We start from the raw sequence: 15725 nt of genomic DNA on the forward strand, positions 1-15725 counted from the left end.
TCAAGAGTATCTTGTGCCTAACAGCAAACTCTTCATGAACGCATACCTTCAGAGCGGAGGCCTCACGAAGCCGTCATTTTTGGGGGCTTTTCTTTCAGGAGCATTTCTTCCTTTAACTTGCCTTATAATTTGTATATCCCCTATACAAGGCAGGGGTGGGGAAACCTGCGGTCTCAAGGCCACGTGTGGCCCTCTAAGTCCTCAAGTGTGGCCCTTTGACAGAGCCCAAACTTCATCAAAGGGCCGCACTTGAGGACCTAGAGGGCCACATGAAGCCTCGAGGCAGCAAATTCCCCACCCCTGCCCTATACCATGGTTTAAAAGACCATTTCCTCTTCCTCTGTGCCCAAAAGAAGAATAGTATCTGGTTACACTTTAGGGGCAGGTAGATAGAGGACAGAAAGCTGGATTTGGAGTCAAGGTGGCCTGAGTTTAAAACCCGCCTCTCATACTTACTAGCTGTAAGACATTGAAACAACTCATTCAAACCAGAGGTTTTTAACCTGCGATCCACAAACTCTTAAAAATACATATTTTGATTAAATTTATTTCACTGTAATTGGTTTCCTTGATAATCATGTAAGCCAGAGGTTCTTAACCCTGGATCCGTGGTCTCTAAAAAAACAATTCTTTGGTAACTACTTCAATATAATTATTTTCTTCAGTAATCTTACATATTTTATTTTATACACGAAGAAACAAAATACTGAGGAAGGCTTCTCCATAGGCTTCACCAGGATACAAAAGGGATCCACAACCCAAAAAAGGAAGCACCCTTGATTTAACCTATTTCAGGCTTAGTTTTCTCATCTGTAAAATGCAGATAATAACAGCACCCACGTCGCAGGGTTGTTCTGAGTACCATATGAGACAATCTACATAAAGCGCTTTGCAAATCTTTAAGTGCTATGCGGTATCTCTTATTATTCTATTAATTCAACCCTTTGTTGTTGTTATCGAATCATTTCTGTTACGTCCTACTCTTCGGGACCCCATTTTGGAAGTTTGCTCGGTAGATATTGGAGTGGTTGGTCATTTCTTTCTCCAGCTCATTTTACAGATGAGGAAACTGAGGCAAACAGGGTTAAGTGACTTGCCCAGGGTCACACAGTGTCTGAAGCCAGATCTGAACTCGAGTCTTCCTGACTCCAGGCCTGGCACTCTATCCAGTATGCCACCTAGCTGCCCTATTGATTCCCCTACAAATAGAAATTCTTTTAAGAATTGATGAAGGGACATCCCTTCAGTTAGTTCTACAAATTCTCTGTACTTAGGTACAGGACCAAAACAAGCATATACCCCCCACCTTCCACTGGTCTTCTGTGACCCTCTATCAGCCATTAATCACTCATTCTTTCTCAGGATCTTGAATATAAAAAGGCAACCTTCATTCAGCTGCACTTAACGAGAGGGACTTTTGTTTCATGGGTCCATCTTCCATCCATTAGAGCTTCAACAGAACCAAAAAAAAAAAAAGCAACTATGCCCTATAGCGTCCAAAATTTTCCTATTGAGGACAGGGGTTTTAAAACTGTTACAGGAGAACATTGTACACAGTAACAGCAACACTGTGTGATGATCCACTATGATAGACTTAGCTCATCTCAGCAACACAACCATCCAAGATAATTCCAAAGAGCCCATGATGGAAAATGTCATACACATGCAGAGAAAGTACTGTGGTCCCATGCAGTCTGAATGCAGACCACCGAGGCATACTATTTTCACTTTTGCTGTGTTGTTTTTTCATCATGGTTTTTCCCCTTTTGTTTTGTTTCTTCTTTCATAAGATGACTAATGTGGAAATACGTTTAACGTGATTGCCCATGTATAACCTATGTCAGATCACTTGCTCTCTTCAGGAGGGGAGAGGCGAGGGAGGGAGAAAAATTTAGAACTCAAAATCTTAGAAAAAACGAATGTTGAAATCTATTTTTATGTGTAATTGGAAAAAATAAAATTCTTTTTAAATAAAGTTACATGAGTGAGTGTGGTTTTTGCCACCCTCTAAAGATAATGGAGAAACCAAATTAAAGCAAATGACAGAAACAAAGAGGCATTATAAAATATTTACTAACTTCATAGAAGAGAGAAATGTTTCCAACTCGAAAGCGTATTTATACACAAAGCAACAACTGAAAACTCCAGTTTTTATAAGAATAAAATTGTTCCTGTGGCTCCTGATTATAAAATTAAGACTAAGCCTTAGGGGAGTTTGTTGTGGGATGTGTTTTTGAATACACATAGGGGACCCAAGGTGACAGTCTGGTCCCCATGTTTGCAGAACAAATATCTGATCCTAAAGTTTCCCATTTAATTCTCTCTTGTTTGTGGAAATAATTTTGTGTTCACTTACCTGAGTGTGTCACACCCTGCCAGTGAGATGTAGGCATCCTTGAAGGCAAAGACTGTTTTGTATTTTCATACCCACAGCTTACCATAGTATCTTGCATATAATTTAAAAGATATGTAATAGTTGAATTGGGGCAGCTAGGTGCTTCAGTGGATAGGGTACCACATGGGAGTCAGGAAGACTCATCTTCCTGAATTTAAATCTGGCCTCAGACACTTACTAGCTGTATGACCCTGGGCAAGTCACTCAACTCTGTCTGCCTCAGTTTCCTCATTTGTAAAATCAGCTGGAGAAAAAAAATGGCAAACCACTTTAATATCTCTGCTAAGAAAACCCCAACATGGGGTCGTGAAGAATGAGACACCATTGAAACGAGTGAACAGCAGTTGAACTGAATTGGACTGGATGTGGCTTTGACGAATGAAATGAGATCATTCAGGTAACACAATTACAGATTTATAAACTGCAAGAGATAAATGCCATGCCAGGTCTTAGCATGTCACATCAAATTCAAATAAAACAGGTAACTCTAGAAATGACCCAAGTATGAACTGAACTGAAATCCCCAATTGGGACAGAGGAAATGCTTGGTACCTTGACTCTGGATGCAGATCCTGGGACTCGAAGAATTCCTTCTGTTTCCAAACCTGTTTCTTCAAGTTTCTGCAAAAGCTAAAACATAATGATACATTTAAAAACATGTCTTCCATCTGATTTGAAAAAAATTACAGTCACTTAATATTTTTTTTTAAAATACACACAAATAAAATCATCAAGACATTTCTCACACATCTCTTATGTTGGAAATCAGGGCCAATAGGTGGCGCAGTCAATAGGGCACTAGACCTGAAGTCAGGAAGACCTGAGTTCAAATCCATCCCCATCAACACTTAACAGCTCTGTGAACCTGGGCAAATCACTTAGCCCCTGTCTTTCTCAATTTCCTCAATTGGGATAACAATAGCACCTATTATCATTATCACTATCAGGGTTTTTGTGAGGATCAAATGAGATAAAAATTTGTAAAGTGTTTAGCACAGTGCCTGGAACATAGTAGATGACAACACATGCTTGTTTCCTTCCTCATGCCTACTTAATACTTAACGTGTGGTCGTTGAGTTGTTTCAGTCGTGTCTGACTCTCCATGACCTCATTTGGGATTTTCTTGGCAGAGACACTGGAGTGGTTTGCCATTTCCTTCTTCAGCTCATTTTGCAAATGAGGAAACTGAGGCAAACAGGGTTCAGTGACTTGCCAAGGGTCACACAGCTAGTGTCTGAGGCCGGATTTAAACTCGGGTCCTCCTGACTATAGGGCTGGCACTCTATCTATTGCACTACCCAACTGCCCAGATAATAGTTAAAGTACAAAACTTTTATCAGATTTTTAAATGTCTGTGGTCGCTGTTATTTTTCTTTGCTGCATCAAACTTCACGGTGCTCACTGATCCATTACAATTCTTTCACGGTGATGTCTTTTTTAAAAAAAAATTGTATAATTCAATTGTCCCAAATAAGAGTATAAACTAACAAGGGTTTCAGGGGTCCCATGCTACATCTGTCATGGCATGAATTCTATCGCCAGTCTTGTAAATCTTGGTTGAGTAACTAGAGTCCTTCTGGAGACAGGTCCACAGCAGGAAGGTAGATAAAAGATACAATCATCTCTAGATCTGGCAACAAAAAATGGTACTGAAAGCTGGAAGAATGTGTTATCAACTAAAAGTATTATACTGTGGTTTCTTAGACTTGAATTATATAAAGTTTCTTTGAATTCTATCTTTTATATAGTGTATGAATAGGAGTATTCAGCATGTGGTACCATGAAAGTGGTTCAGGAGGAAAAGCTCAGGTTGTTTCTGGAAATTCAACTGTGGAGGGGCACGATTTGGGGAGCCAGTATGCAAAGAAGGGAAAATGGAGAAGAAACTTGCAAAGATTTTAGCTCTTAACTAGTATATGACAATAGTTCATTCAGTATTTTAAAGGTACTGTTTTAAATTTGGGAATGTCTGAATTTATGGATATATTTTTGCTTTGACATTTTGACTATGCCACTGGATGTCACTATAGATTCACAGTTATGCAAATCAATGAACATCTCCTGGGTTATAAAAAAAATTATCTTGTTTAAAAAGTAATAAGGATACCTGCAATTACAATCTGTATAACATAAAAATGTTTTGCAAAATGCTTCCCTAAAAATATTTCTTTATGAGGGTCACATCCACACTAAGAAAAAAGAGCTCCAAGTAACCAGTTTTGCTCATCAGCATTTGGAAAATAAGGTTTCAAAAAACAAAAGTATTTTTAAAAGCTAATCCAACATGCAGTTGCATCTGCAAACAACTAACTCACCAAATGCCTTTGGTTACAAAAACATGTCTTTTATTCCAAATTGTACAACAAATATATCAAATTTGGAGAAACTATTGGAGGAAAAGTAAAGTAAGCAACTTGTGAAAGTATCTGCCTTCTCCTTTCATGCGAAAGAAAGTAGAGAAAACCTGACATCACTGAGTTTTAATGAACAGTCAGCATATGGTCATCTGACACAGAGGCATAGATTTGAAGCTGGGAGGAACTTCAGAGATCATTTAGTCTAACCACCTCATGTTACAGATGAAGAAACTGAGGCCTTCATGTTACAGATGAAGAAAGACAGGTGAAGTCACTTAGTCAAGGTACCATAGGTCGTTAAGGTAAGAACTGGGATTTGAACTCAGGTCTTTAGATTCCAATTCTCTTTCCAAAACACTACTCTGCCTCCAAATGAATTCCCTTAAGTCCTCAGCTTTCCTCCTGCACTTCTCTCACCTTCTCCATGTCCTCACCCATTCTCTACTCTCTAAGAGAAAGAAGTAGCCCCCTTCCTTGCGATACTGAATCACTCTCTATATACATTTTAATTCTCTCCCTCTCTAATGGTTTCCCACCCTCAACTAGCAAATATGTCTAGATCTTTACCATATCTTTTTTTCCCTAAATGAATTCCACCCCATGATTTTGCCAATGCCATTGAGTCATCTTCTCATGTGATTCCTAACTTTTCACTGTCAAACTCTTTCCTTTTACCTTCCGCAATCTTGCCTCCCGTGATCCACTGCAATCTGACTTCCATCCTCACCACCTTACTGAAATAATTCTCTGTAGTGTCACTAATGATCTCCTTATCATCAAATCTGATGATTTAAAAAAAAATCTGGCTTTATCATCCTTGACTTCCTTATGTCATGTGACACTGTGGCCCATCCCCTCTTCCTCTGCGTTTTCATCACTGCACTTTCAAGATTCTCCTACCATTCTGATCATTTCTTCTCTAACTTTTTGGCTGGCTCCTCACCATCCTCCTACCCCTAAAACACGAGGGCTTCCCAAGATCCAGTCCAAGGCCTTCTTATCTTCTCGTCCTATATTCTCTCCCTTAGTGACTTCATTCGCTCTTGTGGCTTCAATTACAACCTTGATACAGGTGATTCCCAAATCTTTATCTTCACTCACAGCTTTGCCCCAGGGATCCAACTCCATATTTCCACTTTCCTGCTAGATATTCCCCTGGATGTCCTTTGTTTTTTGGAAGGGGGAAGGCAGGGCAATTAGGGTTAAGTGACTTGCCCAAGGTCACACAGCTTGTAAGTGTGTCAAGTGTCTGAGGCTGGATTGAACTCAGGTGCTTCTGACTCCAGGGCTGGTGCTCCACTCACTCCCTAGATGTTCTTCTAACCTTTCAAATTTCTCCTAGCCCTCCCTCAGCCTTTTCTCCTTCTGTTCATAACATAATTTATCCAGCCTCCAGAGCTCATAATTTTGGTGTCATCTCATATGACACCTCACTCCATAATCCACTCATTTTCTAAGCCCTCTTGTTCCCACTTCTATAAAGTTTCTTGTAGCCATACTCTCTTCTCTACTCCTGCTGCAATCACCATAGACTTAAGAGCTGGAAAGGACCTCTGGCTCCTTCTAATGCAGGTAGGTGGCACAGTAGATAGAGCACTGGGATTGGAATCAGGAAGACCCACATTCTTCATGAGTTCAAATCCAGCCTCAGATACTTACTAGCTGTGTGACCCTGGGCAAGTCACTTAACCCTGTTTGCCTCAGTTTCTCATCTGTAAAATGAGCTGGAGAAGGAAATGGCAACTTACCCCAGTATCCTTACCAAGAAATTCCCAAATGAGGTTACAAAGAGTCAGACACAACTGAAAAATGACTCAACAACAATACAATCCCCTCATTTGACAGATGAGAAAAACTGAAGCCCAAACAGGTAAATGACTTGCCCAAGGCAACAAAGGTGAGAGTGCCAGAGCTGAGATTCAAATACATGTTTTTTTAACTACAAATGCAGTACTCCTTCCATTGTGCCAAGCTCCCTTATATCTTAAGCCCTTATCTCTTTTCAACCAGACCATAGTCATGGGCTTCAAACTGTTCACCATGTTTCTATTCTATGTGTTCCTTCATTCATCCTCCATGCTTCTACTCGAGTTCCTTAATTCATCCTCCATGCTACTACTCAAGTTATCTCCATAATATACCGCAATGATCATGTCACGACTTTCCATGACTCCTCATTGCCTACCAAAGTTCTTAAACCTGGCATTTGAGGCCCTCTACAATCTGGATCCAGCCTTACCACATGTTACTCCCTTGAAGGTATTTTATATTCCAGCCCAAAACAAAGTAGATGTGTTCTCCAGCTCTTAATTCTTGTCCTGCCCTCTCCGGCCTGCACACCTTTGCTCATACCATCTCCCGAGTATTCTCCTTACCCCACCACCATCTCTCCCTTCTGAAATTTCCTATAATGCTCAGTCTGGGACTCTTTCTCCCTCATCCACACCTTGCTCCTCTTGTATCACAGTTATTTGTGTACTGTGCTTCCCCTCATTAAATTATAAGCCATTTGAAAGCAAAGGCTTGCGGCAGCTTCACACCCCCAGCACCTGGTCCCCTGTGCCTTGAACATCACCAGCATTTAACAAATGCTTATTTAATGATTGAACCAAATTTGATAATATAAATGGTGCCAAACGGAGCTCTTGCGGGAATTTAAGAAGGGTGTGCAATAAGATTAAGAAATATCAATTTGGGCTCTAGGTATAAATGAGATATTTGCATTTTTAACCCTTAGTAATAATTTTATAATAGTTTTAATAATTTCTAAAATATAATATCTAAAACTAACAATAGTTAATATTGATATGGCTGTTTATATTCTATCAGCCAGGCTCTGCGTTAAGCACTTTGCATTAATTAACTTATTTGATCCTCACAACAACCCAGGGAGGTAAATGCTATCATTATCTCCATTTTACAGGTGAGGAAACTGAGACAAAGGTTAAGTGACTTGCTCAGGGTCACACAGCTAGTAAGTGCTGGAGGCTGAATTTGAACTCAGGTCTTCCTGACTCCAAGCTCTGTGCTCTATCCATTGTACTACCTAATTGTTCCCTAAAAATCTGAAATAATAACTTAATAATAGGTTTAATAAATACCAAAGATATGATATCTAAAAACCTAAATAATAATTTAGTGATAGATTTAATAAGTTTCAGACACATGATATCTAAAAACCTAAGTAAAAATTTAATAATGTATTTAATAAGTATCAAACACATAATATCTAAAAACCAAGTAATGGTTCAATAATGGGCCTATTGAGTGCCAAACATATAGTGTCTTGGTCTCACTGATGATATGGATTTGCATTCTACTCACTTTTTGGAAGATAAGAGGGACTTTAATTCCAGGGAACTTCTTTTGATCGTTTTCCAACAGGGCAGGAAGTGGAACACCAAAAAGTCCATTTTCTTCAAAGGTAAAGAAAAAAATGAAGGAAAGAAAGAGAAAGGAACCAGTTAGGTAACACCTCACTGCAACGCCCCCCAGTGTCCAGATCAACGGGACCCATCGCTCAGATTACCTCGTCCTTTTACTTTGTCTGTTCGGTTCCTCTTCAGTTCAATCCCCAGAGCGTCATAAAAGGCCGTCAACTCGATGAGAGAGAGATAGCGAATCTTCTTCATGTCTTCAACAGACAGATCTTCCACTTCCGTTAATCCAAATCTGCTTTTTCGAACGATGAATTTCTGCAAATGCATATTGGAAAAATGGAAACCAGCTTTAAAAGAAAGGAGAGATTGTGGGGATTTCATCAAAGCGTCCCTCTGACTGCTCTTATTCTGCCCAGGGCCCCTGAACACGCTTCTCCGAGGCAGAAAACCAGAAGCTAATTCAGCTCCTACAATTCTGATAGACAAGGTCAGGCTGAATCTGACTTGACACCTTCTTTTGGTTCTCTATTGCCGTAGGTATGTCGAATAGTGGTACAGAGGAGGAAGCACATCCGCTGGAACTGATGTAGGCACCTGAGCGTATTCATGAGCTGAGCCCACGGATGAAGACCCAAAACCAAATGCCACAGATTCTACTGTCTCACCCCATTTCTCCCCTAAAAGTACTTTTCTAACTCATCCACTTTGATCGACACGTGATGAACAAGCTCTACCCAAGCCACACTAAATGACAGCCACTTTCTACAAATATCAAAATATTGATACACCAGCAGCAGCCCTGCCTCCTGGCCTCCCTGAATACCCTGGTAGAAATGTTAGCACCACCAACCACGGTGACAAGAGGTACAGAAGGCCCATCCTCTCCATACTGTAAGTAAAGGAATTTGGATTTCTCTGTGTCCCAGTTCACAGCCCCTCAATCTCCTGAAACAACATTAAAATAGCAAAGAGGATTTTGCTCATGAAAATTCTGGATGGCAAGTCACTACATAGACAGATAATAAATAGGCATGTTCTAAAGACCTTTGGGAGATAATCTTTATGATTATTTAGAAGTATTAAGTTTTTTGGATTTAATTACAACATTTTACATTGCACTGTGGGTAATAAAGGGGCAGCTAGGTGATGCAACGGATAGAGTGCCAGGCCTGAAATTAGGAAGATTCATCTTCCCGAATTCAAATCTGGCTTCAGACACTTACTAGCTGTGTGACCTTGGGCAAGTCACTTAACCGTGTTTGCCTCAGGTTCCTTATAGGCAAAATGAGCTGGGGAAGGAAACAGCAAGGCACTGCAGTATCTTTGCCAAGAAAACCCCAAACGGGGTCACAAAGAATCGGACACAACTAAAAAATGACTCAACAACAACCATAATCAGGTAATAATAATTGATAATAACTAGCATGTCTAAAGCTCTTTAAGGTTTGCAAAATGCCTTGCAAATATAATCTCTCTTGATTCTCACAACAAGCAAGGGAGAGAAGTACTATCACTACCACCATTTTACGTATGAGGAAACAGGCAGACGAGGGTTAAGTAACTTGTTCAAGGTCACACAGCTAGTCAGCCTCTGAGGCAGGGTCTGAACTCGGGTCTTCCTGGCTACTGTGCTCTATTCCTGCACCACGTGGCTGGCTCCGTAGGTGCAAGTAAGCTATAGCATGTCAACCGTGATGACTCGCCTGTGAGTAATGGTAACACACATATAACTGAAAATGGAGGTGGACTAGTCGTGGGGAGAGAATGAGGGGGTAAATGGACGGACACCGATAATCATAAAATCTGAATGGAACCCGTGGAGACTTCCAGCGCGATCACTATGTCCTTAATTGGAAATTGTGGAAAGATAGGGCATGAATTGTACAGAATGAGATACGAAGACGTTGTGATACGTGGCTGGAGGAGAATGCTCGTTTCAATGAGATCACGAATGACAGGACCGTAGGTTCCTAGGAAACAGTGAGAGAGACATGAAGACATTGGCCCACTGCGGGGTGGGGTGGGAAGTGGGAGTGAAATTAATACTGTGATTCTACTGCTGGGGGGAGGGAAGAGCAGAATGGGACTGCCCAAGGGAGGAATTCACCTGGCATGTGGCTGTTAGGGAGAACTGTCCTGAATGGTCTCTTCCTAATTTAATTAAATATTCTTGATGACTAGCTTTTTGGTTGCTAGAGTGAAAGTTCTGTTTGAATGTAATTTTTCAAGTCATAAGATTATTTAAAATGTTTGCCCTCTAAATTCCAATGCTCTCAGGCAGAGCCCCAGTCATCCACCCTAGAAAGAGTAAATCATGTCATCTGTTTTATCCGGGACATATCAAACAAGCTTGTTAGAACTGCACGTAATGTATAACTTATGTTAAATTCATTGCCATCTCAGAGAGGGGGGAGTAGAGGAAGGGAATTTGTAACTCCAAATTTTAAAAAAGAATGATAAAAATGGTTTTTATATTATAATTAGAAAAGAAAAAAATACTGCACATAAAATATAAATACCTAAGTTCTGAGTGAGGGTTTTGAGAGGCTCTCTCATACTTGATGTCTGTAAGCCTCAGAACATGGATTTTGGTAAAATCTATTTTGGTTGCTCAAATACCTATATTTAGTTTGCTTCCTGGTCCTTGACAATATTCTATATAGGTGAAGTTACTGGATAGATGAATTCTGGATAAGAGTAACAGTATTACAGTAATATACCATTTCTATTTCCTCTTGTTTTAACTGTCCCCAAAGGAGGCCAAGCTTGTTTTTCTATGGGAGCACTGAACTGTTTACTGACCTAATCAGAGCATTATTCCTGTTTACATTACGAAAAAGAATATGGTTCATATATTACAGGAAAAGGCTAGAAAATGGAAAAGCTAAGCAGGATGGCCCTTTTCAGAATGAGAAATTCTTAAACACCCCCACACACCAAATATCCTGCTCTTCGCCCTACAGGGAATCCAGCAGGAAATTAGAATCACAGAAAGAAGGGACTTGAAAAGAAATCTAGTCCAGCCCCATCATTTTACAGGTGAGGAAGACGAGGCAAAGAGGGCTGAGGCGACTTGTCAGAGGTCACAGCCAGCTAGGTGTACAGAGAACAGATACCAGCACAAACAGGAAGGGCACTACTCACAGTTAAGGAAGAATCTTCTTTTTTAAACCTTTGTGATTTAAGACCTTCTTTTTCTTTGGGAATCTCTGTGATGGACTCTGAGAAAGAAACCTCAAAGGACAACTCTTCTGCTACTGACGGCGTGTCTTTATCTAATCCACAGTCAAGACAACTGTTGGCTGAAAAAGTGAGCAGAGGACATATTGTGAACCATTTATCAAACGGTGCCCCCAACACTGTAGAAAGCATTCCACCTATCCGCCTAGCTAGGTGAGCAGTCTCAGAGCTCACATGAATACCAGCGCCATCAGACTCAAACCAAAGGAGTTCGGTCGAGCAATGATTTGGTGTTGCCCAACGTGGAGCATGAAGTCAATCCTGTCAATATGGTTTAGACAGACTGCCTATTTTTATTCCACCTGCTTTAACCTCTTCCTGTATGTGCTTGGACACATGTTCCAATTTGCTACCAAAATAGTGTTCCAAGAGCTACATTTTAGGAAGATGGTGGATGAGGGAAGGCTTAGGGAAGAAGTAAATTTAATTCAATTCAACGTGCATGTATTAAATACCTACCAAATACCAGGCAGTATTTTAAGGGCCAGGGAGACATATACGTGTGTGTGTCACACACACACACACACACACACACACACACACACACACACACAAGCAATTTGTAGGGGTGGGCCACAGATCTAAAGGGAAGGGGAGTTTGTTAATAATAGAATCGAGAGCCAAGAGGGCACAAAGTTAGGGTAGGGAAGAGTGGGACACGGACATCACAAGGATGGATATGACATGGCTGGTTATGAAGGAAAATGGAGTAGTGGTCAGAGAAGGGAACCTTGGCTACGAATCACAGGGATTCTTTTCGGCACCAAAGGGCAGTAGATTGCTAACAAAGAGCAGCAAAGGCAATATTTATCTGATTATCAGTCTCTCAGTAAGGGAGTGGAGATACTCTCTGGGACAAGGTGCATGCCCATTCCCTCATCCTGCCTTGATGGTCAAAGCAGGGGTCAGTGAATTCCTGGATCTAGGCCGGTCATAACCACATATTAGACCTGTTCTACTTGAACAAGAAGAAAAGAATATACGGCAAACCCTATGGGAAGCATTAGCATTGGTCTTTCTCCTGGTAGAGGAGGAAAGACCAATGACAATGGTTACTATGGGGGTGAACCACCATACCTACAGAGTTCTATACATATCTATGAGCATACACTACCTTTGACCATAAGAGGAAATGTGAATTAAAATGAAAGATCAAAGAATATTTAGGAAAATTTAGAGGGAGCGACTGAAAATGGTAAATATTTTATGAATAAAATTTATTCATTTAAATGAATAGAAAATAAGCAAGCTGAGTTTGTTTGCAGTGTTGTTTTTAATTTTTTTTAAAAGAAATTATTGTCAGTAGTAATAATCATAGTTAGCATTTGCAGGGCACTTTAAGATTTGCAAAGTGCTTTATATATGTTAAATTAAATGGTTTAATATTTCTCCTGTTTGATCCTGGAGGGAAGAACTGGTAGAAATGAATATGGGTAGAAACTGCAGAGAGACAGATTTAGATCTGAGCTTCATATAAGAAGAAACTCCTTAACAGTTGGTGCTATCCCAAGGTGAGATTCCTCCTTACTAGAAGGTCTTCCACTAGTGGTCAGATGTACGATAGAGTGGATTCTTGTAAAGGTGTAGATTGGACTGTACAGCCTCTAAGGTCTCTTCAAACTGAAAATCTGTGAACTTTCTAAGGATCAGGTAGACCTAATGGAAGAGGGAGCCCCATATAAAAGGGGTGCTCCACATCAGTGCATACATGGTCATCTCCCTTGTCGTAGCACGGTCTAAATTTAATAACAGTGTGGTAACAAAGGGGCAAAGTATAATAACTCCAGAAAGATCCCTTTTCCAGAATTTTCTAGAACTTTGCAATAAAATGGTAGCCCCTGTTGGTTATCTATAGCACATATATATGGAGTAATTTGCTTAGGATTGCTAACAGGGGCCAGAAGCACTATATTCGTTATAAGAATCATCTCCTCCATAATGAGGCCACCTTACTTTCAGAGGAAACCTACCGTGAAAATCTATCCTTGTGTCAACTTCAGTACTTGACATATAATTGAATCAGTAATCCATAAATGGATTTCATGCCTATTTCCCAGATTACTTTTGACTTTTAAGCAGATTCAGAATACCAGTCCCTAAATCAAAGAAATTTGTCATATGCTTGATAAGAGACAAAAGCCTTTTGGACCCAATTTCTTTTATTTCTCAAGTATACGGCAAATGATAAAGAAAAAGAGTGTATTTTTAATACACTCACATGTGGATTACTTTAGGAACTGTTACAATCATCACTGGCTTTATATACACATAGCATTATCCTCCCACCCACTCACCCCCCCCTCCAAAAAAGATAAAGAGACAGGTAAAGTGAAGTTGGATTGTATGGTAGTTTACTCACAATTAACTGCTTTCCAAACTGGCTTCTTCCCTGGCACCTGTACACCATTGGCAGGAACAAGAGATACTGGAACAGGCTCAAATGGAGGCTACAAAAGGAGGAAACATGCATTTTTTTGTTTGTTTAATTTTTAAAATTCTGAACTTAAACACAAAAAGGAGCATTTTCATGCACATAGTTGAAGATAACATGAAGATTCTATATGAAACCATGCTTCTCCACATGGTGTAAAGGATAGCGTGCTTCAGCTGGAATCAAGAAGACTGAGTCCACATCCCACCTCGGATGCTTACTAGGTATGTGACCCTGGGCAAGTCAGTTAGCCTCTATCTGTCTCAGTCCTCTCTTCTGTAAAAGGGGAATAATCATAGCACCTACCTCCCAGGAGCAAATGAGATAATAATTGGAAAGCACTTTGTAAATTTTAGAACTCTATAAAAATATTAGTTATTATTATTATCTAAATAATGATTGCTTTACAAAATATATGTGTATGGACATACAGATATCCATACATATGTACATATGCATATACATACACATATGTGTGTGTACGTGTGTGGAGTGTGTGTGTGTAGAGTCAGGAAGACCTGAGTTCAAATCTGGTCTCAGATACATACTTGCTGTGTGACCCTGGGCAAGTCACTTAACCCTGTTTACTTCAGTTTCCTCATCAGCAAAAATGAGCTGGAGAAAGAAATGACAAACCACTCCAGTATCTTTGCCAAGAAATGGGGTCACAAAGAGTCAGACATGACTGAAACAAATGAACAAAATGGACATATAGCGATATCTGAATGTGTATGTGCATATATATATGTATACAAACACATATATAAATATAAATATATAAAATAAATCTATTACTTTAAAACCATGCTGCCATTCTGTGTTTGCTTCCTCCTGAATTTCCTTCCGTTCATTTTAAAAATGTTATAATAGCCCTCTTTTGGGGGGCACTTTTACTGTTTAATCTTCCTCCCTTCTCCCTGTACCCCCCCAATTAAAAATGAGAAAAAGAAAGAAAAAAAGACTTGCAATAAAGAAGCATAGTCAAGAAAAAATGGATCCACACAACAGGCAGACCAAAAATGCAAGTCTTTTTCTACCCTTCTGTCCCTCACTCTGTATCAGGAGATGAGTAATATGTTTTCTCATAAGCCCTCTGGAGTCATGGCTGGTCACTGCATTGATCAGTGTTCTTGTGTTTCAAAGCCGTTTGTCTTGATGATGTTGCTGTCCTCGTACAAACTGTTTTCCTGGCTCTGTTCCCCACTCTGAATCAGTTTATACTACCCAGAATCCCCTGAAATCATCTCCTTCATCATTCCTCATAGTGCAGTAACACTCCATCACAGGCACATGTCACAATTTGTTAGGCTTTCTCCCAATCGTCTTAAGAGGCAATCTAAGTCATCTCCTTAGATGTGAATTCTTTTCTCCTCCTCCCTCCCCCCCCCAACCACAAATACATTTCTATAAATATGAACAGACTAAAGATCTATCCACCATTTCAGTCTGCTTATTTCAATGCAGCAAATGAGCGCTCTTTGCACATTGTTAATTCTAATGAATTCTCCCTTTCTTCCTGGTAAATCCTTCATTGGTTTAGTTCACATATGGCTTCCAGAGGAGGACCACATGTTGATCAAAATCTCTGACATTCTCAACTCCTAATGAGTGCATATGCTTTTATACATTTGCCTCCTTGATATAAAGTAATCAATTCAATAATTTATTAAGTGAGATTCCACCCTTTCTCACTTTCAACCAAACATGGCTTAACAAATTTAAGGGTGGAAGGGACATCAGAGGTAATTAAGCCCAACCCCACCCTTTTTTCAGATGAGGAAACTGAGGCCCAGAAAGGTTAAATGAATTGTCTAGGGCCATTCAACTATAAATGTCTGAGTTAGGATTCCAACCCAGGTACCTGACTCCAGGTCCAGCTACTTTGGTTATTGTCATTTCTGGACCACTGGATCCTTTGTCTT

General features: G+C 40.0%; 1 protein-coding gene across 1 annotated transcript in view; it reads right to left on the reverse strand.

Moving 5' to 3' along the window:
• ARHGAP28 (Rho GTPase activating protein 28) overlaps positions 1 to 15725 on the reverse strand; it is a 64105-nt gene that overhangs the window by 31364 nt on the left and 17016 nt on the right. Inside the window, exons 2-6 of the mRNA XM_036767847.1 lie at positions 13732 to 13819; positions 11277 to 11434; positions 8282 to 8447; positions 8077 to 8168; positions 2948 to 3025 (exon numbers count right to left, since the gene is read on the reverse strand). Coding sequence (XP_036623742.1) covers positions 2948 to 3025; positions 8077 to 8168; positions 8282 to 8447; positions 11277 to 11434; positions 13732 to 13819 — 582 coding nt within the window. The remainder of the gene's footprint in view (positions 1 to 2947; positions 3026 to 8076; positions 8169 to 8281; positions 8448 to 11276; positions 11435 to 13731; positions 13820 to 15725) is intronic.

Source organism: Trichosurus vulpecula, chromosome 1 (assembly GCF_011100635.1).
Source record: "Trichosurus vulpecula isolate mTriVul1 chromosome 1, mTriVul1.pri, whole genome shotgun sequence".
Taxonomy (NCBI): Eukaryota; Metazoa; Chordata; class Mammalia; order Diprotodontia; family Phalangeridae; genus Trichosurus; species Trichosurus vulpecula.